Source organism: Pholcus phalangioides, unplaced genomic scaffold, assembly GCF_987345545.1.
Source record: "Pholcus phalangioides strain wild (caught in Gottingen) unplaced genomic scaffold, Ppha-v1.0 ptg000042l_1, whole genome shotgun sequence".
Classification (NCBI taxonomy): domain Eukaryota; kingdom Metazoa; phylum Arthropoda; class Arachnida; order Araneae; family Pholcidae; genus Pholcus; species Pholcus phalangioides.
Genome location: NW_028301628.1, coordinates 3,050,057 through 3,077,569, shown reverse-complemented (window position 1 = coordinate 3,077,569; position 27,513 = coordinate 3,050,057). Strand labels below are relative to the sequence as shown.

The following is a 27,513-nucleotide window of genomic DNA, read 5'->3' as shown; positions in this document are numbered from 1 at the left end:
TTAGAAAAGCCTCTAAGTAGGATCTTTGGTGGGATCCCTGGTCACGGGCCCCAATATAGTGAATATACAGTGTGAAAAAAATTAAAAAAAAAAAGATAATAAACATCCCGGGAGCCTCGGGTGAAGCCTTGCCAACTTTTGTGCGGTCATGTCCATTTGCAACGATTTTATATATTATTTGCGGGAGAAAATCTGCATCTATTATTTCAGACTATACAGGAATACTGAAAGAATTCACATGCGAAAAAAAATTAACAAAACAAATTGATTTAAATAATTCCAGAATCGATGAAAGAAATAATTTTAGAATCGATGAAAGAAATAATTCCAGAATCGATGAAAGAAATAATTTTAGAATCGATGAAAGAAATAATTCCAGAATCGATGAAAGAAATAATTCCAAAATCGATGAAAGAAGTAATTCCAGAATCGATAAAAGGAATAATTCCGCAATTGATGAAAGAAATAATTCCACAATTGATAGAAGGAATAATTCCAGAATCGATGAAAGAAATAATTCCATAATCGATGAAAGAAGTAATTCCATAACCGATGAAAGAAATAATTCCATAATCGATGAAAGAAATAATTCCATAACCGATGAAAGAAATAATTCCATAATCGATGAAAGAAATAATTCCATAACCGATGAAAGAAATAATTCCAGAATTGAAAATTCTGAATTTACGAAATTCTGAAAAATATACAGAATCGGAAAAATTCAAAATTGATGACAAAATAATTTCAGAAAGATGAAAATTCAGGGACACCACAATGAGGGAATGTGTGAACTTAGATAAGCGGCTGCTAATAATTTTGAGGTAAGTAAAATCCACATATTAAATACCCATTATTTGGAGGAAGTGGCAGTTCTGTGTGAAGTAAAAATGCTTTATTTCGATGAAGAGCTGTTTAGAATTATTACGGGTTTCAGGCATTAAAATAGGCTGCGATTTTTTGGAGGGTATGGGTTCAAACGATGGTATAATTTTTCTCCGTGTAAGAATTGCTTTAGGGGCCGTCCAAGTATTACGGCAGCAACTTTTAAGCCGTTTTGGACCCCCCCCCCCCTTGTCAATAGACTTCAGCAAAACTCTGACACCCGCACCCCGTCAGCAAAATTTCGTCAGCATTTCCCCCTACCTCCTAACGAATATTGGTGGGATCAGAAACGTAAGCGGGAGGGGGGCATAGGGGGCATAAAAATTCGAAAAAATTGCCTTTATATGTGTTATTATAATCAATTTCTGTTCATTTCAATGTTATTTGAAGGGTGAGAACTCAAAATTTCTCTTTAAAAAATTCAATGCGACCCACCGTTGAACCCTTCACCCGCGGACCAAATGTGGCCCTGAATATTGTCTGATGTGGCTTGGCCCCTAAAACCTAATTTTGCAAAAATGAACTAGGCGGCATATTTTTACAAATCGCTTAAATGGCCGCGGCAAGGTTCCAGAGCATTTAAACGATCCGTGACACATTTAGAGATCCCTTGAATGACATGTGGCACAGTTTCAGAGCACTTAAGTGGACCCCACTGCGGTTCTACATCGCTCAAGTTACTCGCGGAACAAGAGTCCAATCAAGTCACAATGGAGGCAGTGTGTTTATTTTCGTGCTCCGTTAAAATTTCGTTTTAAAACGTGAATATTAGGTTATGGCAGGCAGTAAATGCGTAATTATTGTTTATTAAGTGTAGGAGTAAGGGTTCATATGTGAAGTTGTGTGATGTAGGAAAAAAAAATTTTGGATATTGTTAATGCCACGCGTGCTATATCGGTGCAGTCGTGATCAACGGGCGACGGTTATCATCTTCCGCTATCAATGACTGAAAATTTTCAGTGATGATCGGTGTAAATTTTTCATCTGATTTGTCGGCGGGAATGTCAGCTTCAAAACGGTATGAAGATCGTTCAAACATTCCAATTAGTTCGAAGTGGATGGTATGATTACAAACTCCGGATATAAACTTCAATGGTTTTCAAGCGGTTTTCTAAACTACATTTAAAGACCAAGTGGACATGATAGGGGTGGGTGATTTTCGAAACTTGATCACAGAGATCATCAACCAGAACATTTGCAATAATTCAACCTGTTAATCGTTGCTATAACTCTTATAATTGGTGAGATATGATTTTTTAAAAGGAATCCAGCGTTGTGTGTATGACTCGCCATTTTCGAACCAGGTGACAAGTTTTATTATACATGTAAATGGTTGTTGGACTTTTCACTGCATTTAGCCATGTTTGGTATTTGAAGACCTGAATTGTTTCTTTAACTGACTTTCTTTTGCCATGGTAAAAGTTTTTTTGACAAACATTATACTATAATTTTTTGCGAACGAATTTCATTGGTGACCATTCAGTCGGGTCACACGTTTCTCATGTATTGGTGTGCTTCATAATTTGTAGTGGCGTTAATAGTTTCGTACTGAATTTACATTTCTGAACATTTTAATATAATTTTTTGTGAACGAATTTCATTGGGTGGTCATTCAGTCGGGTCGCATACATGTTTTTCATGAGTGGTTATTCTTTATAATTGGTAATGGTGTTAATAGTTTTGTGCTGAGTTTACATTTTTCAACATTTTTCATAATATTTGTGAACGAATTTCATTTGGTGACCATTCAGTCGGGTCGCATACATGTTTCTCATGTGTTGGCGTTCTTTTTATTGGTAGTGGTGTTAATAGTTTTGTACTGAATTTACATTTTGAGAAAATTTTAATATAGTTTTTGTGAACGGATTTGATTTGGTGACCATTCAGTCAGGTCACGCATAAATTTCTCGTGTTAATATTCTTCATAATTGGTAGTGGCGTTAATAGTTTTGTACTGACTATGGATAAGTCAAATAAGACACCTATAGGGACCCCAGCTTTTGATTCAAACATGGACAAAAAAGAAACCCTTGTGGGAACTTCAAATCAACCAGACTGCACAGATCACCCATTCCATACGGACACAAACACGACAAGTCCAATACTAGATCTTGAGAGAAGCGAGCACAATGAACCGGATAAAAAGAAAAAAGAACAGAGAGATAATCGAATCAACAAGAAAACCTCCAAAATTCACAAAGTCTTTAAAAATTTGGCCAGGTCTTTCAATGAAACCTTCAATATTAGCTCCCGTTTAGCAACATCGGAAAACTCAGATGTCTCAATCTCGTCGTCAAACTCATCGATTGGCTCCCTCTCATCTTCGTCGTCAACGTCAGACGTGGTCTACAAACTGAATTCCTGCTACCCACAAACATCAATTTCGAATAAAGCAGAGCAAATAAAACGGAAACATAAAATTGGTATTTTCAACATACAGAAAACATCTTCATTTGTGCATAATGAACAACCAGAAAAGCAAGACTCGCTCAAGTTCAGCATAGAAGATTCAGAATGTCAGAGGAAAGTCTTTCGAGCAACTGATGCCTATAATGGACCGATTACATTTACAAGTCAAGTAGCAGTGAAAATCCCATTGACAGAAAAGACACAAAACATAGATCTTGAAACAATGGAAACGAAAACTGAACCATCAATGGTATTGAATAATAACACTCTACATGACCTACAGATTTTCTCTGTAGAAGAAAGGACGAGTAATTCCGGGGAACAGGAACAGGGCAGTGAATCAAAGACACTCCTCTCTGTTGATGATCTCAATTACAATGATTCCCAAAGTCAGTTGGGTCTGTCAAACACACCACTTTCTTGCGGGCGCAAACTGCTTGGTAAACTAAATACTGACATATCTTGTGACCCTGAATCTCACTCGAAAGGAACTTCTCTCTCATTAAATACATCGACGGTCCAACAACCAAATCACTTTAGTTCGAAAATAATGGACCCATCAATTGAATCATGGGATGAAGGCAGTTATTTGGATTCTCTACCAGAGGGAAGTGATTGCACCGGGAACGACAAGGAACTTCAGACAATGCTTGACTATTTAGACTTCAAGAAAGAGAAACTTGATAAAAGCCACTTTTTCTTACAAGAAAAGTCAGCAGAAGTACAGAATCTCTCTTCGCATAAAAATTCCAAAAGTTATAATAGTGTAAAAAAAAATAAAAGGTCTGGTAAACAAAACGTCAAGTCTCAAGTTAAGAAAAGAAGTGAGGAGCACAATACTGACAATATGAACATTTCCCAAGAAACAGAAAGTTTAAAAACCTCCAAGGAAAAAAAAGAGAACCTTGAGATAAGGATAAAAAAACAAACTCAATGTGAAGACAAAATTTGCTGTCGGAACAAGAATACAAAAAACACTTCTCGTCGGTTAGAAACACCCAAATCAGCTGAAAAACCTGTCAGACGAAGTTCATCAAGACTTAAGGAAAAAGGCAAGAACCTTGCCATATCTAGGGGTCAAGGAGGTTCTGAGGATCTCCTCAAGCCCTGTTTGATAACAGAAATGCAATCCAGTGATAATTTGAGTACAAATAATTCTGTAACCTTACCTTCTCAACAAGCTTCATCTGAAGTCATACCCAAACTCAACGGTCAACAAGTATATGCACAAAAAACGATGGGTGCGAATACTTCAATCTCAACTGATTTTTCAGCACATAAAACACTCCAACCAAATGTACAAGTACTCCTGGAGGAGCTTCGGGAAATTTTGAACTCCTATACAAGTGATAATGGCAGAGGAAATGAAGGGTTCTACATTCCCGCTAAACAACGCAAAAGAAGCAATAAAATAATTGATGCAATCAATATCTGGGCAGACAACATCCTCAAATCTACTAGGGACAACTTCTGCCAAACAGAAATATCTTCTCTTCAGGAACTAACACTCACTTCGACTACACAACATTTTTTTACTCAGTCGCATCAAGACCGTCTCTCAGCTCAACCACAGATCGAAACAATGGGTGAGATGCGCAACAGAGCACCACAACAACCTCCGAAACCACAAAGAGATGTCGCTAAAAAAACTCACAGAGAGGCTGGAGTCAACACCAACATTCCAGAAGTATCGCATGATCTGCGACAATCAGAGAAAGTTATATTTTCTCCAACTGCAACCACATCAATTAACACTGCAACTAGTATTAAAGCTGTCAACACCTGCATCTCTGGAGTTGAAACTCGCACAAGACTTGAACAATGGTTAAGCAACAATTACAACCCCCCTGCAGCGTCACTGGAAAAAACCAACTCTATGATAGATTCTATTGTGGAATGGATTGAAGAGACTGTAAAACAAGAACTCAGTGGTTTGACACAAACAGACTCCCCATCACTACAAGGACAACGCCTTGAAAAACAACATGGAACTGTGAGAAAATCGGCAGAGAAGAATTTGCCCGTTGTGACTAATTCTGAAAAAATCACACAGATATCAATTCCCATATCTTCCCCTCCTCAACAAAAGGACCCTATAATATCAAATCATGTAGATGAATTAAATGACAGTTCATCTTCCTATATCGTAGTTGACGAGCTCTCTTCCAATACAGAAAATCCTTTCCAAGAAGTCAGCTACAGGAAGAAGCAGCAGAGAAAAAACAAAAATCGGCAAATCTATTCAGTGCTGTTATACAAGAACAGATTGGCTCAATCACATCGAACTAACAGTAACAATCAAATTATTATCAAAAAATTTGAGAAAAAAATTCACAACATCAGACACATTAGAAATGGTACGGCAGTTGATTGTTACACTAAAGAAGACTGTAAAAACATCCAAAGATTTATACTCAACAACCGAAGCCTCCGGCAGTACATATATGTTGTGTGCCCAGGGGCCGATGCTTTTAAACAGCACCGACTTCAACCGCAAACATATGAAGGGGTTAAAACTTCAAATAACAAGAACTTTGGACGTACTTTCAATAATAAAAAAACAGCAATGTATCAGAAAAATTCAAACCTCTTGGGTGATATTGTCTATGAATCCGAGGAACAGAGCTGTAAGGGAGAGGCCTCTTCGACATTCAGATTTGGATCCGGCTTGGTTTTCTACAATCGTTGCCATCTTAAGAATCATAGTGAAATTCGAAGCAGCCATACTACATATGCAGGAATCTCTTGTGCTAACCAGAAAAATCTAACCACAAGAGCTTGTAATACCGTGTATAAGGATGCCGATAACAATGAATCTAAACTGACATTCAACGCTATTGACCAAAAGGAGATTAAACAAGTAATGAATGACTTAGAAGAACAGTTAAAATATAGCAATCTACAGGAGTTCATTGCTAGTATAGATGAACATAAAGGTCAAATTACTTTGATATGTACAGACTCGTCGGCTGCAAAGGTCATAAGTTCGGCAGTTGCGAACAATTTCAAGTTGAAGTTACACTTGAAAAATTGATAACAAGACAACATATCGTTTTCCTACTCATATAAGTCAGGTATAATAGATAACTATTTTAATATTTCATTTTTGATATACAATGCCTCAAGATAACCTTAAGGACGCAATAGCCAACTCCCGGATAACATGTCAAAATAACAGACGGGAAAAGCACCCAAGATTAAGTCGAAAAGAGCAAATTCAATGTTATTCAACGACACCATCTTCAATGGGCAATCTCAAAATACTACAAATAAATGTAGATCGAACTAGAGCGGCAATAAACTTGCTCATAGAGACAGCAATCAAGGACAAGATTGACATAATTGCTTTACAGGAACCAGGAATACCAGGGAAGCCACTGCTTGGATTTCCGAAAAGATGGAAAAGATGGATGTCCAGAGATGGAAAGGCGGCAATCCTGGTACTCAATCCAGACATTCACCCTATGACATATCATACGAGCAACAACATCACATCGATTAGAATCTCACAGCCTCAACATGATCTAATATTAGCTAGTGCGTACTCTTCACCGAAAGATTGTGTTGAGAATGTTCTCAAAGAAATGGACCAACTATTGAAACTGGATACACAAACGAACCTATTGTTGTGCGGCGACCTCAATAGTCATCACCCGCTTTGGGGAGACCATAGAACAGATACTAGAGGAAATAAGCTCATTGATTATTCTAATAGGAACAATTTATATTTCCTCAACCATAGTAATTCTCCTCCCGCCTTCGAGACGGATTATGGGAAAGGATGGCCGGATGTGACTATTACGAACTCGCATGCAACACTTCTGAATACATCTTGGAAAGTAGACGAGAAAGTGACGCTCAGCGGACATAAATACATTTATATACAAACAAATGCGACTATTTGCCAAAAGCCACAACGACGATATAAAATAACAGTGAGGAAGCTAAAGGTTTTCAACTTGAAAACAAGAAGCGTAATTAAAACAATACAATACAATTTAAGGAAATGTCAAGACAAGACAACCCTCCAACGAATATGCCAGGAACTAATGGCATATATTACTAACATGTGTGAGCAGACATTTCCAAAAGTAAAACCTTCACCAATTCAAAACCTCGCATGGTGGAATGATGAACTAACGTTAGAAAGGAAACGTCTGAGAGCACTAAAGAGGAGGTGTGAAAGAGAAAATGATCCGGACAATCAAATAAGGTTAAAGCAATTATATCGAAAAGAAATTGCATTATACAAAAAGAAAGTCAACAGTGCAAAAAAAGAAGGCTGGATGAAGTTTTGTGAAAAAGCGACGGAGCCTTTTGAGAAAGCGTACAAGACTGTCACAAATACAAGTTCATTTCCTCCACAAATATTCCTCGTAGATCCTGATCATCCAACAACATCTTTGCAAGCTGCCCAAAACATTTTAGAAGAAATTTTCCCCCAAAATAATGGGGGAAACGAAAATACTGTAAGGCAGTCAAGAAATACACAGAATACTGATACTAGAAACGATCCACCTTTCTCAATTCAAGAAATTAATAGATTAATTGATAAACTAAATGTGAAAAAAGCTCCCGGTCCTGATGGAATAACAAACGCATTGATTAAAAGTATACATGCTTTCCACAAATTCTTTTTCCTGACTCTATTCAATAAATGCCTCAGCTTCAATATTTTCCCTACAGCATTCAAGAAAGGGCAACTGATACTATTTCTAAAACCAGGAAAAGATCCGAACAATATCAACTCATACCGTCCAATAGTTCTTCTAAACACAGTGGGCAAAATTCTCGAAAAGTTGCTGACACAAAGGATAAACTACTACATCGAGAAAACGAAGTGGATCAGCGATAAACAACATGGATTTAGAAGAGGATTCTCGACTGAGACAGCACTCTCAAAGATTCATGACAGCATACAAACATTTAAGAGCCAAAAACAAGATGTTGCCCTAATATCAGTAGATATTAAGGGAGCCTTCAATAACATTTCACATAAAACAATAGTAAAACAACTTCTCAACATCTCAATGCCGGACAATGTGAGAAGAACAATGACTGATGCAATCAGAGAAAGACACATATCCCTTTTTACAGATGAGGGCGAGGCCACTATAGTTCAAACGAAAGGGTGCCCTCAAGGTTCCTGTAGTGGGCCGATGCTATGGAACCTTGTCATAAATGACTTACTCACAAAAAACTGGCCTGAAAATATAAAAATTCAAGTGTATGCGGATGGTATTGCTATGGTAATTGGTGATTCTACAATCCGCAAGGTCACTGAGCACTCAAAAGCAGCAATGGTATTATTGGATACTTGGCTCACGAAAAATAATTTAGAGATCGAATTCTCCAAATCAAATTACTTGTGGATTTCTCACAAAAAGGGAAGACCAACCATTAGACTGCGAAACAATCCAATAAGACACAATATGAACATCAGATATTTAGGAATAATGTTTGATAGAAACCTGACATGGTTCAAACATGTGAATTATCTGATCACGAAAACACAGAAATGCTTACAAAATTTTAAAAGAATGGCTGGTCCTGCATGGGGCATTAATACAAGAATTAGAAATACGCTTTATAAAGTTGTCGCCATCCGCATTATAGCATATGGTGCCATCACATGGTTCGGTGATCCCAAACAACAGTTAAGAACAAAAGTAGACTCTCTTCAAAGAAAATTCCTGCTATTCATCACTGGAGCCTTTTCCACAACACCAAACAGTGCTTTACAAGTATTAACTAACAATCCCCCACTACATGTACTTTTGGACAACGAAGTACAGAAAGCAAATTTAAGGCTAAAGCGTGAGATTAAAATAAACAATGTAACATATCTTCCTACAGATGTAGAGCATAAACATCCACCATGGACGTATCACCCGGTGAAAGATATTTTTCCGACGCAGGTCTTGACCACAGATGCAGAAGAATCAACAAATCGAATTATTTTCACAGATGGTTCAAAGACCGTGGACGGTGTAGGGGCCGCCTACGTCAGTATATACATGGGTGAAGTAACGGACAAATGGAACTGCCGATTGCTCAATAACAACACTGTATTCCAAGCAGAGTTATACGCAATCTGGATGGCGGTCAATTATGCAAAACATTTTGCAGAGAAATCAACTATAAACACAGACAGCATGTCATGTATACAGGCTATACGAGACGTAGAATCCCCTTATAGCCTAGTGCATGACATTAGAAAAATACTGATGGACAACAGGAAGATTACAATACGGTGGGTAAAAGCTCATGTAGGCATTGAGGGGAATGAAATGGCGGATAAATTCGCGAAAGAGGCTACAAAACATCAACTTGAAAACCACCTAATGAAATTGCCGGCATCCTATATTAAAAATCTGCTCTCGAAAGAAGCGTCGGAGAAATGGCAACACCATTGGCAAATATGCACAACTGGAAGAAAGGTCTTCGACGTTATACCAAGAGTGGGTAAAATGAAAGAAGTCATGCCGAGAGAAATAATAATGTTCCTCACAGAACACGGTCCATTCGGTGAATACATGCAAAGGTTCAAAATCAGCCAGACCAGCACGTGTAGATGCGGCCATCCGGGAAGCGTGATACACCATGTAACACAGTGTGAGTACACAAAGGGATACCATTTGGAGGCGCCGCCGAGCGGAAGAGAGATCTTGTGGAAACGGAAAATTATTTTGCAAAGATCTGCAACGAGAAAACTACAACAAGTCTTGGGCTATTTGATGAATAATAAAGAAACTATTTTGATAATAACTGAAAGCAGGGAACAATCCACTAATGATTCGGAAGTAGAATCTGAAACAGATGCAGATTCAACATAGAGGGGCGCACTTATATACGCTGCTAAACTATAATATTTTAGTAATACACCCTGTATAAATTATGAATGTTTTTGTATATACAATTTCATAGTATGATGGTGGTTTAGTAATTGAATATTTGTATGAGCTCATTATGGCATTTTTTCCAATATATGTGTCGTGCATAGTAATGTTTATGTGTATCAACAATTATATAAAAATGGAAATTTATATTATGTAAATAGTGTATATTATATAAATATGTTATGTAAATATATGTATGGGAAATTCAAATGTGATCGCTGCCACCCAGCACTGTGAACGGGGGCGGTGTTTGATTGTTCCTGCCGCACTTTTATAGTATGATAGTAATTTGTAACCTTGAATATATATTTGTATGAGCTCATGGTGATATTTGTGCCCAATACTACCTTCATAGTAATGTTTATGTGCACTCCCATAGTATAAAAAAGGGAAATTTTTGTAAAGTAAATAATGTATGCATGTAATTCAAATGTGAATGCCCAGCACTGTCAACGGAGGCTCTGTTTGATTGTTCCCGTCGCAGTGCGGGCTATTTGTGTATTCTGTGTGTGTATATATATTGCATGTTCTGTAAGGGGAAGAGCGAGCAGAACACACTGTTCAGCGCTGTGGACGGAGGCTTTGTTTCTTCGTTTCCCGGCACAGTCGAGGCGCTGTATATATGTAATTTGTATGCATTGTGTTTAGACCATTCTCAAATCTCTCCCACTTCAACATGCCAGCTTCTTTTTCTTCTTTCTTGTCCACAAGTCTTTTCCACCCTTCTTTTGAAATCCCAGGCTGCGGTCTCCGGCCCTTATGTGCCACTGGGCGCACGTGCAATTTTTCTCCCTAGTCATTGGATTCAGTCACCCATTTTAGTCAAATGGCTTGTACGTTGCATCGAGTTTATGGCTGTCTTCATGGGGAGAACGACGCGAGTAATTCGAAACTTGCGAGCACGGGGCAAGGGGAGCCACCACTATAAATCTTTGTTAACTTTTCCGACACAACTGTGCCTCTTTTGAGGTAACGGAAGTAAGGTGCTTTGCATCAGTCCGGTGCTGTGAGCGGTTCTATCTATCTATCTACTCGCGGAACATTCCCAGATTACTTAAGTGATCCGTGACATAATTACGGATCACTTGAGTGAGCCTTGCACTGAATACCGAAACAAAGATTTTGTTATGACAGCATTCGCCGGTAGATGGCAGTACTCATTTGACTGAAAGCAATTAGTGAATTAAAATGCCGTTCACGGGCATACAAAATGCTTTCTGTGTGTTAGAATTTGCGAAATTGCAGTCTGACGCACATATGTACGGGGGGTCATTTCTGTTTTTACTGAGCGAACTGTTACCATTATAGTGTACTCGGATATGCTACAATTACAGGAACATTGTGATGACATTTGTGATGGAACATGTGGAATGTGCGTGAGCACCTTAATGCATTTTTGCCTCATCCTTGGATTGGACGAGCTTCCGGAGATGATGTTCCTCTTCTGGTCACCATGGAACTTTTTCTTTTGGGGCTATGTCAAAAATTTTGTGTCCATACCCCCTTTGCCGTGTAAATTAGCAGAACTGCGTGAACGGATCACACATGCTGTCTATACCGTGGATCGTGCCTTGTTGGGGAGAGTATGGCAAAAACAGGATTGTATTGAACTGATTTATGGTGTGTGAGCGAGGGCTCACACATCGAACACCAGTAACTGTAAAATCTGTAAATAAACTTGAATTGTTTCTTTATTCAGTGCAAGTCTTTCCTCCACTCGTCATAGGTTCCTCACTACAGCATTCGAAACCCCAGAGAAAATTATGAATCACCCTATACATAAAAGTCACTGTTTTGACACCTTATCACGTATTATCAGGTATATTATCATGTATTATCAAGTTATCATAAGCTAAAAAGTTGTCATTTTTAGAGACTGTACTCTAATAGAATGAACTTAATCATTTTATTTATTTTTTTATTCACAATAAATAAATAACATTTTAGGACAAATATTTTAATAATTACAGAATTTCTAAAAAACTTTGAATAACGTTTTACAAGTTGTGAATCACACGCTCCTCAATCATTGCCGACAAATGCTGAAAATTATAAAGTCAAATATCTCCGTTAATATTGCATTTAAAACATATGGAACATTTTTGTAATTGACTTTTCAGAGCAGCATTCACATTTCACTAATTGGAAGTTAGTTTTATCACACTGTAGCTTCATATACAAAGTCAAATTTTCTAATTCCTTATGTATAATGCCACTTCTTAGGAAATTTAAGACATTTTAAGAAACTGAACGTCATTTGTAAACTTTTTGAAATTAAAAGTATGTGTGTGTTTCTTTAACATCAACGGTTGCAGTGATATCTCCTGTGTAAACAATTCGGTACAGCCTGTTTAGTCAGTACTTGTCGATGCTGATACAAAACTGGTGACATCTTGAATAAACGGATAGCCACTCTTCACAGAGAACAACACTGTTTTTGTAGATTTCGTACACTCGTACTTAGTTAGATCCCATATTTGGATGAGACAGAGCGGCGGGCCATGTTCTGGTTATAGGAGGTTAGATCCCATATTTGTTCCGTATTTCTATCAGATCCTTCCCGATGACCAAATTGTAGACAGTTTGAAGGACTCAATTCGAAACAGAAAATACATTTCCCCAGTCTGATGAAAGCTATGGAATCAGTTGGACTTGAGAACTCGAACAGCAACGAAGAATTCCACGAATATCTCCTCACAAATGATCAATAATTTCAAGATCGAAGCAATATTGAACCGAACTCATTACGTTTTTAGTATCGATGTATCTATCCACTCCCTTGAAAATCTCAAACTATCTCTTTTCCGATGCCGTTCAGAAAATGAATGATAATCAAACAAATATATGTATTCATATCAGGTGCATTTTCAATTTTTTAAATCCAGGTAATTCTGGTTAAGGTATCCCCATAAGTTATCCGTATCCTAGAAATTTCTAATCAACACATCAACTAGATGAATAGAAGACTCGATAGAAGGAAACGCGGTTAGATATTGGCACTCAATTTAATCATTGATACATTCGGGGCAACATTACTTTCGATCGAACGAAACTACTCATGATATATTCATACATGAGATAAATTTTGAGTGGGGATTCAAAGAGCCAAGGGGATGTAGAGTTCGTGGGCATAAAATGAATGGTAGATTACGATGTCTTTTCTGAGCTACTCGAATAAGATTAATGAATGAATGTGCATTTTAACTTCAATTAGAGGAGAAGGTCCAAATGTGGGCTGCGGTTTGAATATAGGAGAGCTGTTGTTAATCTGCTAGTAGAAAGTTTCGCAACTTTGTGACTATATATATAGGGCATGATTTTGTGATGGGGAAGAATTCCTTGGACTGTCGAGTCATCAATGTCCACCCCATATGACGCCATTTTTTAATTAAATTTCGTAGTTTCTCATGCCTCTAAAATTTCAAGTAAATTACTTTGCTGTACATTTTAATAATTGATTATTGAATGTTTCACCATTTCTCTATATTACATATGAGGAAAATAAGTACGTAATTTCACACAACTATGGTACAAAATAGCACCATTTTCTAGATTAATCACCATAATTTCTATATTCAAGCTATTCAATTTGTTTTGCTGATATTGCCTGTAAAAAGATCAAGCATTAATATTAAACATTTTTTTTTGTTCCTTATGGCTCAGATAGGAATTTTTTAAAAATTAAATTTTGGACCATAGTTTGTGTTATGAAGTCCCAACTATAGTCCATCATATATTTCTTGTTATAAATCGTTTACGAACCATAGTTGAGAGAATCTACTTCAACTGTATCATGTACCATCTTTATCTTATTTGCTAGAAGAAGATTAGATAATACTAAGAATATGAAAAAGGCCACTTCATGCGTAATATTTTATTGCATCTGATATTTTCCGCAAAAAAAAAGTCTTGAATACGACACATCTGTTATAACGAAAAAAAATCATGTGAACATCAATGTCGTTATAATCGAGTTTGACTATACGTATACCGATCAAGTCGCACGGGTTATTACAAGGCGATATCTATTACCAGAAAAGTGAAATCGCACGCATTTGTGATAGAAAATCAAGGTAGAAACCACCAACAACGGAGATTGTGTGAAATTTTGTTGTTATCACATCGAAGTGTCGCTACAAACAAGGTTGACGTTTTCAGGACCCTTGTAAACATTGTAAATTCAATTCAAGTAGAATAAATTACTTTTCATGCAGATGAATTTTCATTACGTTCATTGGTGACCATATTTTAGTAGAGAAAATGCGGGAAACTGAGATTTGTCCACGATGTGAAAAAAAGAATTTTTATTATTGCCCGAGTTTTCTGTATTTAGTCTTACGAGGAAATGTTGCATTATTCCCGTATTTAACGCATCTGGTTTAGTCTTATAGTCCTTATAGCCGAGTCCTGTTATAAGACCAATAACATCCCCAAACTATTCTGAGCGCCAATCGAATTTGCTGCCTTATTTGAATTGATGTGCAAACACAGCGGATGTCCATGTTAGGACAACCATCGCGAAGTTTGTATTACAGGCTCGTTATCCTCTCGTAGCCAACGCCGGCGTATTTGGAAATTTAATTGAATCTCTATCAGCTTCGATACACCACAGACGCGTCCATGTAGATCAACGGTTCAACACTGCCAACTTGCTAACAGTTTTCCGCAGATCAATACTACCCACGTGAACCCACTCAAGAGAACTTGATTAATTACGAAATTAATTCTCTTAGTCATCAATTCCTAGAAGGGAAGCCTATCACTATCTGTTCGAAATAAAATCCACACTTCTCCTTACATTGAATTTTCCTATTTCAATATATGACCGTAGAAAAAGGGAAATGATGTATGCAAAGGTATTATATCATTATCGACAATAATTCTAATTATTTAGTACAGGGTCTGTCACGAATAGTGTCCGAAAAGTTTAAAAATCATATTAGTAGTTCTAAAATTATGATGAAATATCAGCAAAAATAGTTGAATTGTGCTGTGATAGCACTTCCATATAATGATAATTAGAATGAATGTAAAAATAAAATGAAATAGCTGACAATTTTTTAATATCTTATGTCTGACCGCAATTTTCATTTTCTGTTTGATCACAATTTTTATTTTCTATGTTTTACCTAAATTTCCCTTTCCTATGTTTAACCTCAATTTTTCTTTCCTATGTTCGACCACAATTTTCTTTTTCTACGTTTGAACACAATTTCCACTCATTACATTTCACCCCAATTTTCTTTTTATAGGTTTGACCAAACTTTTCCTTTCCTATGTTTGATCACAATTGTCATTTCTGTAAGTTTGACCACAATTCTCATTTCTGTGAGTTTGACCCCAATACTCCTTTTCTAAGTTTGATCATAATTAGGGATACGTAAATTTCGTATTTACGAAATAACAGCGATAAATTCAAAATTTACGAAACAAATGTGATAAATGCGAAATTTGCCAATTTTAACGAATAAATACTGAAATTGGATTTTTTACTATTTTTAGCGAAATCTAGGTAATTTACACTTTTTCAAGTGAGAAAGTCGTAATTTTGGTTAGTACTTGTGAGTATGCTTGAAAGGGAAACCACAAGCGTCGCTTCTTTCCCCTCTGACATCGTGTTAGATGTGAATACAATCGAGTTCGGTTATAACATAGCCCCTAGGTGATTTTTCCAAGGTTTTTTGCAGCATGTTATATGCAGATTATGTTCTTGGTTAAGACCATTCTTTTGAGGAAACAGTTATTTTCCGGATATTATGCTGAGGTGAGCTCGGAAAGAAAAGTCATCACGTCTCCGCCTAGACTCGAACCCAGGCCCTCTTGCATACCGGGCAAGCTGCAAAATAACTGTTTCCTTGATATCTCTGGCTGAGAAAAAAGCCATCTATATCTCTCTAAAACCATTCTTTTGGTTTGTTATATCCACAGTGTATGCTTTAAGTAGGGTATGTTATAACAAAGGTAAAAATATATAGACGTGAATGAGCCAATTTGAGAATTCCACATCCGTATGTTATATCCACGGATTATTTTATAAGTGTACTCGACTGTATATGCAACTTTTTGGAATTTTTCGGGAAAGGATGCTATAAAAGCATTGGAAAATTAAGGTTAAATTAGAAGAAAATAGAGATAGATATATTACTACAATATATGGATTTCAACTAAGTACTTTAACACTTTCTAGTAATACGGCCGGTTTTTTTTTAAATGTGAAATATTTTATTTCAGCTATGTTTTTTTGTATTCGAGAGTTTTTTTTTTTTTTTTTTTTTTGTGTGAATGAATGTAAAATTTGTCATTTGTAATTCGTTACTGCGAATAAATGTGAAATTTCTGATTAATTTTCTTTTTTTGCAAATAAATGCGAAATTTCTGATTTTAAACCTTTTTTTTTTTTTTTTTTTTTGCTAAATTTACGTATCTTTAATCCTAATATTCCTTTTCTACATTTGATCACAATTTTCCTTTTCTACATTTGATCACAATTTTCCTTTTCTACATTTGATCACAATTTTCCTTTTCTACATTTGATCACAATTTTCCTTTTCCACCTTTTCACCCCAGTTTTTATTTTCTATGTTCGATCATGATTTTAGTTTTTTACGTTTAGCCCGATTTTCATTTCTTGTTTCCCCCCCCCCCCCCCATTATGTTTAGCCACAATTGTTTCATTTCGTCATTTCTTATATTTATCCTCTTCCCCCTCCCTTCATTATGTTTCTTCACAATTTTCATTTTCTACGTTTGATCACAATTTTTTTCTGTTTTACATGCCTTACCACAATTTTCCGTTTTTCATGTTTTACCACAATCATCGTTTTCCACGTTAGATTACAATTTCCCTTTTCTATGTTTGACCACAATGGTTTTTTTTCTAGGTTTGACCGCACTCTTTTCTTTTCCTATATTCGACCACGATTCTCATTTTCTATGTTTGACTGAAATTTTCTGTTCTATGTCAGAGGGCAATTTTCATTGTACGAGACTGAAATTACCTCGGCTCCGACCTTCTCTTTTTTCCTCTGATCATTTTTCATATATTACTTGATATTCATAGATGAAATCCCAGAATCAACCAGAAAATTTGTATTTCTTCCGAAAATTCTTCCATGCATACAGAAATAGAACAAACGTAAAAATACCAATCACAGATCTATCCAACTCTATATATTATGTTCGTATACATAATTGCATATTAGAAAAATATTTGGAAATTATAGTCTTTTTTTTTTCCTTCCTTTTTTGTACAAATTATAAGCGAACTTCTCCTGAAAGTTATTTCATTATATTAATTTTACACTGATTGGCAAGCATTATGTAATGCTTTAAAAATTTATAATCATTAACGTCGATTGCCTACAGTCATCTGTGTCCTCAATAGTCAAGGTACATGTATGGTTGCTTACTCAGGTCATTGAAAAAAAAATGCTATGTAGCATGTAGAATAATTCTAGATAAATAAATCTGCACAATAATTATAATAAGAAAATCTCAAAATAATCGAAGCCATCGGTTCGCTAATTACGCATTTCTTAGAGACACGAACATCCTCGATCGTGATCGTTTCAGTGCTGTATCTAATAACTAATACAAAAAAATTTTTCTCTCTTCTCTTACATCCATCCTTGAATGGGAGATGGAATTCAAGAATCACGAAAAGCCTGTTCTTTGGGGGCCATTATTTTCTAAAATATGCATCTCTTATGGGAAGAGAGGGAACGTTTAAAGCGAACGCCTCCTATTCCGCTTCTTAATATTTCATCCGAAAATTGAACAAACCCCCCCTCTTTTCATTATAGTTCGCTCATCTCGATACAGCTCATTAAGACTGAGTCTATTACATGCTTCTTCTCTCTCTCTCTCTGCTTCTGTTTCTCCCTTGTTTACACAGTGTTGTACTAATGACACGGCGTCACGCCTTCCAGAGAACGGCATCGATTAAAATTTTAACGGGATGCAACTAGTCATTAGCGGCAACTGCGTGCAAGACGATACTATTGCCAGAGGAGTATGTTTGTGTGTGTGTGTATATATTTTCTGCATATGTGCTGATTTTATACCCTCTCCTTCTCTTCGTGTTTAATTCAATATGTTTAAGAATGATTATGAATTAATCAAAGCGTTTTTAATATTGCGTTACGTAACCCTTGTTAGTAGAAGAAAATCAAAGTATCGACCGGTTGTGATGTAGTTAAAGAAGAGAAGGAATGGAAATATTTTTGGATATAGTGTCATCTGTATTTTCCGTTCGCATAGTTTCCTTTGTATCAGAGCCGCACTTATTGTTGTGAGACAGGTGCGGTCGTATCGGGCCACGCACTGACAACAATAATAATTTGTTTAATAAATTCTTAATTTCATCTAGAAAGAAATAATTCCGGAATTTTTTTCCGAATTTCTATATAAAAAAAATATTATTCTTGGAATTATTTCTTTCATAAATTCTGAACTCCCACCAATTCTAGAATTTTGAAATTCTGAATTTTAAACATTTTTTTTGGAATTCTGAATATTCAACATTTTTTTTGGAATTCAGAATTATCATCAATATTCGGAAATTATTTCTTCCAATTATTCTCAATTTCCCTCTGTTCCAGATGCATTTCTCCCATTTGTTCTGAAATTTCAGCTGTTGGAAAAGTTTTTATTTCATTTATTCTGAATTTCCATCCGTTCAAAAAGTTCTTTTTTGTCATTTATTGTTAATTTTCACCAATTGTTGCATTATTTCTTTCACTCATTCTCAGTTTTCATCTGTTCTACAGAAGTATTTACTATTGCCAGATCTTCCTCGAGAGCGCGCCTGTCTTTTCTGCATATTTCGCCCTTCCTCTTCGTGTTGAATTTAATATGCTTAAGAATGGTTATGAATTAATCAAAACGTTTCTATACTGTTCTATACTACGTTATGTAACCCTTATTATCAGAAGAAAATCCAAGTATGGAGCAGTTGTAATGCAATTAAAGAAGAAACTGAATGAAATTATTTTTGAATGTTTCCATATTCATTTTCTATTCGCGTAGTTTTCTTTGTATCAGAGTCGCCCTTAGAGGTGTGCTACGGGTGCGGTCGCACCGGGCAATGCACTTACGGGAACAATGATTTCTTTCATCAATTCTGAATTTCCATCAATGGTGGAATTATTTCTTCCACTTTTTCTGAATTTTCATCTGTTTCAGAAGTGTATTCCTTTCATTCATTAAGACGATACTCATGCCAGATCTGTGTGTGTGTGTGTGTGTCTTTTTTGTATATGTATTGATTCCCCTCCCCCATGTGTTCAATTCATTATATTCTAGAATGATTATGAATCAACCAAAGCCTTTCTAATGTTAAGTTACGTAACCCTTGTTATCAGGAGAAAATCCAAGTATAGAACAGTTGAGATGTAATAAAAGACGAAACTGAATGGAATTATTTTTGAATATAGTGCCATCTCTTTTCGCTTGGTTTTTTTTTTGCATCGCTCACTTTATTTAAAATTCAATCGGATATTGCGACCATCACGACAAACTTACTTACATCATATTTCAATATGTAATTAGTGAAATCGTTGATTTCATTCATTATATGCTCGTCTAATATGCATATATTATAAGTGTTCTATTTCATTGATGAATTTTTTTGTTAGCCAAAAGTCTTATTTCTTTTTCATAAATATCACTAGATGACGCTACATATAATTCCAGCCATTTTCGTTTAAAAGACAGGATGCCCAGGCTATAAAGTAATGTCTTATACAGAGCGGGCAACGTATGATTATTTTACTTATGGATTTCTGAAGTTCCTGTGAATATGAAGTCCTTTGAATAATTGTACCGTTTTGGGTCTGTTGCTCTCTGAGGCGAGACTTTTAAACAACGAGATCGTCTCGCACATTCGCACACTCTCCTCGACTTCTCCTTTGAGACGCTTTTCACAACTGTTGTGCGCTAACTGCCAGTCTCAGCATTTCAACGCCACATCCAGGACCAGCTTAATTGCATCATATCCCCATGGGCAGAGTAATTTTTCCAAAGTCCCTTACCAGGTTAGAAAAATATATATTCTCCACCTATCAATTTACGTACTCTCTCTCGCTCTTAAATTTTTTTTAACGAGATCTCATTATTATGAAGCCTTTTATGTACTTGAAGCCAATGGGCCGTGCTCAGGTAGGCCCATGCATTCAGTTGACATTCAGTGCGTGATAAAAATTCACACTTTGGTACTTGGCTGATGAAAATTCAATGAATGCTTTGACTGCCGTTGCCAGTTAGTGCGAATGAGAGCTGAGCTCTCGTTTTCTTCGTTTTTGGTCTCGCTACTTAAGTAGAAATTCTAATCAGTCAACGGCAAAATGGTTGTTTAAAAACAATTATTGATGATTTTTCTCTCTTCACTAATATATAAAACCCTCTTTGGGTAAGAAAAAGGTTGAACATTTGAAAATTATATATTATACAAAAAACAAACTATGGTAAAAGTTTACAAAAAAACATTTTCAGAGCATTTACATTAATTTTACATTACATTGATTTTTTGAATGTATGTATAGTACTTGATGCATATAACTTAATAAATTAATGAGAAAAATAATTTCGTAATTTTCAATAGAAATTATTTTACAATTACTTTAAGAATAAATGCGTTAGTGAAAGAAATAATTTCAAGAGAAATTTAGAACGGAATGATTTCACAGAACTACCGAAATAAATAATTGAAGAATCATTCGAAGGAATTTCCGATTAGAATAAATCAGAATTAATTAAATTCTTCATGTAAAAAAATCTGATTTTTGAATGAATTCTGGTCTGCTTGGACTCACAAAAAAATAATGAGCGTGCTCGTTCAACCATGGTTCCGGTGCAACAGTTTTACCTACGAAGTTATGTAAACGGCCCCTAATTTTGGATATTTAAAAAAATATGTTGGTAGGGGCCGTTCAAGTATTACGTGAGCAAATTTTTTTGGCATTTTTGACCCCCCCCCTCCTCCCCCCTTGTCAGCAAAAGTAAGCAAAACTCTGACCGCCCCCCCCCCCGTCAGTAAAATTTCATCAGCACTGCCCCCTACCTCCTAACGCATATTGGTGGGACCAGAAACGTACGCGGGAGGGGGCATAGGGTGCTCGTGTGCCTCCCCCAGACAAAAAAAAAATTAATGTAAAAAAATTTGTAAAAAAATAAATAAATTTTGAAAGGAAATACTTTATATGGTTATATAATCATTTTTTCTGTTCATTTTAATGCTATTTGAAGGATAAAAACTCAAAATTTCTCTTTTAGAAATTCATTGCGACCCACTCTTTAAGCCATATATGGTGAACCCTTGACGCGCGGACCAAATGTGGCCCTAAAGAGGTTGTCTGATGTGTCTTCCTCCTCAAATATAATTTTGTAAAAATTAACTAGGCGGAACATTTTTTTACAAATCGCTTAAATGCCGGGGCACAGTTCCAGAGCATTTAAGTGGCCTGTGGCACATTTTGAGATCACTGAAGTAGGCCTCAAAGATCACTTTTACATTCATAGATCACTTAAGTAACCAGCGAAAATCATTATCTCTCTCTTTCAAAACAACTACCTCACCCGGTTCACATAATGATGTTAAAAGATATAGCTATCTGATTCTCAAAACACTAGGTTAATAACGTTGGCTTCCCGGCTAGCAATAGCATTATCACTGGTTGATGTTGATGTTAGGGAAAATGTCTTATCTATATCGTCTCTCGGGTTCGAACCCGGGACAGCAACCTTCAGACGATCTCTTACCTGGACTGGCAACACGATTTTCTCCGTGTTCAAAATAGGGGCATTTAACTGAATCGCGGATTCTAATATTATATAATGATTATTGTATATTGATTCTGATTTATTAACTTCACATCGAATTGGTCTCAGAGCATATGCGAGGAAGTTTGTACTCATTACCGAATATGAAATCCGGGGACGGGGGTTAAGTCAGAGTGGTGTAAGTCGCATTTCCAACCAAACTGACTTGGATGAAAAAGTCCAGAAATGTGTGTGTGTGTGCAAGCTAGAAGTGCTAAAACCATTGAACGAAAAAATGGACTACGTATCAGCTTCATTAGCTCGCCATTAAATTGTAAAATCACACACACAATTAAATCAAAAACCTTTTGGACCCCCCCCCCCCCAAAAGGGTGCTTGAGTATGCACCACGCAACTCGTCACCTAGCAAAGGTATTAAATTATAATGGTATTATCGTAATTAAAAATTCAATTTATACGTATAATATTACCTTTAGATAGGTGTCACTGCTTGTTAAAATCATACATATTCATGTTTAAATATGTAAATAGTGAAAACATTAATTTTTTACAAGATATACAGTTGACTGGATGTTGTGAAGATATTTATAATAAATATCTTCACAACATCCAGTCAACTGTATATCTTGCATTAACAAGTGGAGAGCGACATTCATGTCATATTAATTTTTTAGTTACATTTGGTCCGTCTGATATGCGTATATTATAATTTTTCAACTTCATTAACGGCTGTTATTTGCTAGTCAATTACAAGGTTTCATTTCTTTTGGTTGAGAACCACTACATGACGCTACAAATAGGTTCTATCACATTTTCGTGTGAAATACAGGATGTCTGGCTAAAGGTATTCTAAAAGTAATGACTTATATAAAGCGAGCCACGCGTACGCCTATTATACTAATTGATTTAAGAAAGTTCCTGTGAAGGCAAGACGAATCTTACTCTCACCATGGCAAATATCGTCACAGAGCATGATGAAAACTTACAGTATCAACAAAACAAAAATACCCAATCAAGATCGTAAAACTAATCTTGCAAATTATTCGTGAAAATGCTGCGCCGTCCATAGGGAATTATTCCAAGCATTCAACAAAGAAGCGCTACTGCACTGTAGACGTTTTTCAAAGCAGTAGTGTGCCGCCGGAAAAGTAACAAAATATCACAAGGCCCTCCACAACAAGTGGAAAACTTAGTCCGTTGAAATTGGGTCGCCGTTTTGACTAGCTGAATTTTGATTAGTGATAATGGTTGAACACAGAGGGCGAACTGGATAAAATGTAAAGCCTCCATCATGATTTTGAATTGGCGTCTGCAGCAGTTGATTCGATAACACTACAAATGCTACTAAACATTTCACAAGAGTTCGAGAACTGTTTGGACATTTTTTCAAGTAAAATCATTTCAGATACATAACGTCTGTAGACATTGTTCGAAGTTGAGCACGTCAAAGCGGTTTCCAGCGTTTTTTACGGCTTCTTCACTGTTCTATTCGATTGGAAGAGATGTTATATATCGAGGGTTGGGGTGGTTGATAATGAACGACACTAAAAAGATGGTGTGTATGAGCTCAGAGAGAACAAGAAAAAACTTTTTTTTCAAAAAGCATCTCCTCCTGCACTACTTACTTTACCGCACACCAACTCTAGTCATACTATGGGCATACGGCAATTTCCAACCAGTGGAGTTGGGTGGGAAATGAAGACGCCATCTATATAACGGTTACGCCAGGCTCGGCACTTCGGAAGCTTTCCCTGAGAGGGCGGCAGCTAGGTGGAAGGCCTCGAACGCAACAGTCCCATTATTCATTCGCAGACGCAATCGTCTCGAACTTGGTCCCGTAGATCGACCACGATGTTCTTCCGTCATACACTGGTGTAAGAAATTAAGAGAATTTGCAGACTTGGTCGGTTATCTCTAGAACTACTGTACCGATTTTAATGAAATTTGATACGTACATACATTGATACAATACAAAACAAATAACCATTCAATAATTGTAATACACACGCATGATCGTGCATGACACTCGTTGGAGTCGGAAGGTATGAAACAGCGGTTGCAGAATAAACAAAAAAATGTGTTAATAGGAGGTATGGTCCCCTCTTACAGATATACAGGTCTCGCAGCGTGATTTCATACTTGAAATAAGGCAGTTTATCATTTCCTGTGGCAATTGGTCCCACTCGTTCAGCAACGCTGTTTTCATTCCCTGGATGGTTACCGGAGGGGGGTTGCGAGTTGCAATTTCCCTCCCCAGAGCGTCCCAGACATGCTCTATAGGGTTAAGGTCTGGATATCTGGCTCGCCAATCCATCCGGTGAATATCCTCACTCTCTAGAAAATCGTCGAGCAGAAGAGCTCTATGTGGCCTCGCGTTATCGTCCATTAAAATTAACTCAGGGCCAACTGCACCCCTGAAAAGGCGAACATAGGGCTCCAAGACCTCATACCAGTCGCAGTGCCTCTTTCAAAGACATGGAGAGGTGTGCGGCCATCCAACATGATGCCTGCCCAGACCATTAAACCTCCTCCGCCATAATGGTCGATTTCGCGGGCATTGAAGGGTAGGTAGCGGGTCCCTGGTTCTCTCCATATGAACGTACGGCGAGAATCGGTCCTTAGGCTGAACCGGGACTCATCAGAGAATAGAATGGTCGCCCATTGATCCATACTCCAATCTCTATGCTCTCTGCACCATGACAAACGGATTCTCCTGTCCGTAGAAGTGAGCGGGGCGCAAACAGCAGGTCTTCTTGCAAACAACCCTCTCTCATGAAGTCTTTTGGAAACAGTCACCCTTGATACACGAGTTCCTGTGGCTGCATACAAGTCACGAGAGAGCTGAGAAGCTGTAGCACTCCTGTTACGCCTCGCTATAATCGGCAAATGGCGATCTTCTCTGGCCGTCGTGGCTCTTGGACGACCTTGCCCAGGCTTTCTCTCGATGGATCCGGTATCTTGGAACTGTTTCCATAAGTTACACACGACGCTGGGCGTTAAATTGAACTCTCTACAAATCTGGACTTGAGATTGGCCTGCTTCTAGCCTCCCCACAATTCGCCACCTCATTCCATCATCTAAACGTTGGTGGTTACTCATTTTTACCGTTACAATTTGAAATTAACCGATTGCTGCAAAATAACACCAAGAAATTCGCCGAGGTGTGCTAGCGAACGAAATGCGTCTTAACTTACGCGCGCTTATAAAGCCTGTTTCTCTACTGGCTCCGCCTACACACACGTGTACGCTTATGTATTTGACGTACAAGATTTGCATTTTTTGTCTAGAAGCAGTGGTTTTACATTCAGTTCAGTTCTTTTCATGAAATTCGATAAAATGTGCAAATTCTCTTAATTTATTTCACCAGTGTATGTCGATGACTTGTTCTGCCAGTTGACGTCAGCTATGGCTGACAAGACGAAGTGAGCATCCGCGGTAGACGTTAGGCTCTTGAATTCTCTTCTCGAACTCCAGGATCCTTTTCAAAGCCAATTTCATCTGTCCCATCACAGACATCAGTTGCTCCCGCATCTCACCAATGTTCATCCCTCCCGGCATTACGATTCCAGTCCTTGAATTTTCCCGCTTCTGACACCAAATTGTTCCGGTTAATTTCTCTTACACGTCCTTGAAATGAGCAGAGTATGAAACGAAATGCAGGACGTCACAGATTTATTCACAGAATAGCCATTTGCACGCATTTACAAGCAGTGATCTGGACGGAACGAGAGCGATCTACAGATAAGTTCTCGTCTTCTCGATGCAATTCCAACAACAACTTAGTTCGGCAAAAGCGGGGCTACTTAGAAAGACAAAATACATGTTCTCGACGATTCGCATGATATCTCTACATTTCTGGTTTGGCATCATCATCACATTGCCGAATCAGAGCAATCGCCAGCTGCATCTGTTGGATCCGAGATGAGTCCGAGGTTTTCGTGATACAGTTCTGGTTATCTCACGCAGTCTTCTCAGTCTTGCAGAATCTCTTCAGGTTGTGTGAGCAAACCACATTTCCGTTTATTTATGATATAGTAGTTACCTTACTGAAACAGCCAATTTTTCAGGTCATTTTATGAATTTCAATACGCAACCAATGACTCTGTTATTTGATTTCTTCCGTGAAAAAGGGGAATTATTAGGCTTTTTTTGCCTGTTATTATTATTATTATCATTATTATTATTTTGTTACTGTATCCAGCTGAGAATGATACACTGCTTCCAACAGCTTTACAAATGTGTAAGAATTAATAAATGGATCAGACAAATTTTTTTGTCACTTTTGAAGGAATAGAATATGAATTCCTCGAAATTCTGCCAGAATCCACCTATAGAGTAATTTTTGGAGCTGTCGGAATCGTACATGAGCGAATGTTTAATTGCATTGAACGCCGTATTATTCAAATTTTAAAGGTAATTTCGCGTAATGAATCGGGTTGAGCGTTCATAACACAGCCCGCTAAATGTTATCTTTAAGGTCATTCAAGTTGGGAGCGCCACGAACTCAGTTGACATCAACCTTACATCTTCCACATCCAAAACGCACATGGAGTGACGTCTGAGAGTCGAGGTGGCTATTCTGCCTGAGAGTATACTTTCTGATAACCCTTCCATCGTGAAATACCGGCTTAGTAAATTATGTACTGAACGGTGAAAGTATGGCCATGCTTTATCTTGCATAAAATGCGAAATTCCCAAACATAGTTTTTGCTTCAGTTTAGAAATTCAAATTTTTTACGGCATTTGAGAAGTTCTGCCGGTTACGGAGCAAGTTATAGAGCCTGTTGAAGAAATACCTTCAAGAAAGTGTGTTCCTAATATGGAATGAGCTGTGAAGTCACATCACTCAGTCTCTTGATTAAATCTTCCCATGTCCTCGTATAAAATACGTTGTATGATCACATTATTAGATTAAGCTGACATTCTTCTACAGAAAGGGGTTACTAATTAGTTTATGGACACTCTACAATTTATATCCTCAGATGATGAACGACTCATAGTGACGAAATGGGAGAAACCAGGCAAAGTGGGTATCTTGCGTTCAGTACAAGCTCTCGAATATTTTACATAGTCATGATTTTGCAATTAAGGCAAATGTAAATTAATGAAAGTTTGTGTTGAGACCCTTTTGGCCATGTGCGTTTGTGTCATCTCATTGCAATGTAAAGGGACTATCTCGAATCCATTATAACATGATTTCACGCGTGTTTACGAAGAAAAATTTCACCAACTATTTAAAAAAACTGTACATTGCACCGAGACGGCAGCTGTGTGTATTAGACGAAGTTGCAGATAATTATGTTAACCGATATAACTAGAATTTCAGGCAAACACACTAGACATACCGCAGATTCAATCACTGTTCCGAAATTATTATTAAAAGAAACTTCAAAGTATTTCATCCAAGAAATACTCGGAATGAATGTTAATGGAAAGTGCGCTGATTTTTAAAATACTCCTGTTTATGGGCTTCATACAATAGGGAAAAATTATTTAATGAAATTCAAATGCTCACAGATGGCGATTTTTCATATTGATACGTATG

At 37.0% G+C, this 27,513-nt stretch overlaps 1 protein-coding gene across 1 annotated transcript in view; it reads left to right on the top strand.

The window, feature by feature from the left end:
* Positions 1-6,407: 6,407 nt before the first annotated feature.
* Positions 6,408-27,513, top strand: part of LOC149063897 (uncharacterized) — a 38,956-nt gene continuing 17,850 nt past the window's right edge. Inside the window, exon 1 of the mRNA XM_089255316.1 lies at positions 6,408-7,142. Coding sequence (XP_089111442.1) covers positions 6,408-7,142 — 735 coding nt within the window. The remainder of the gene's footprint in view (positions 7,143-27,513) is intronic.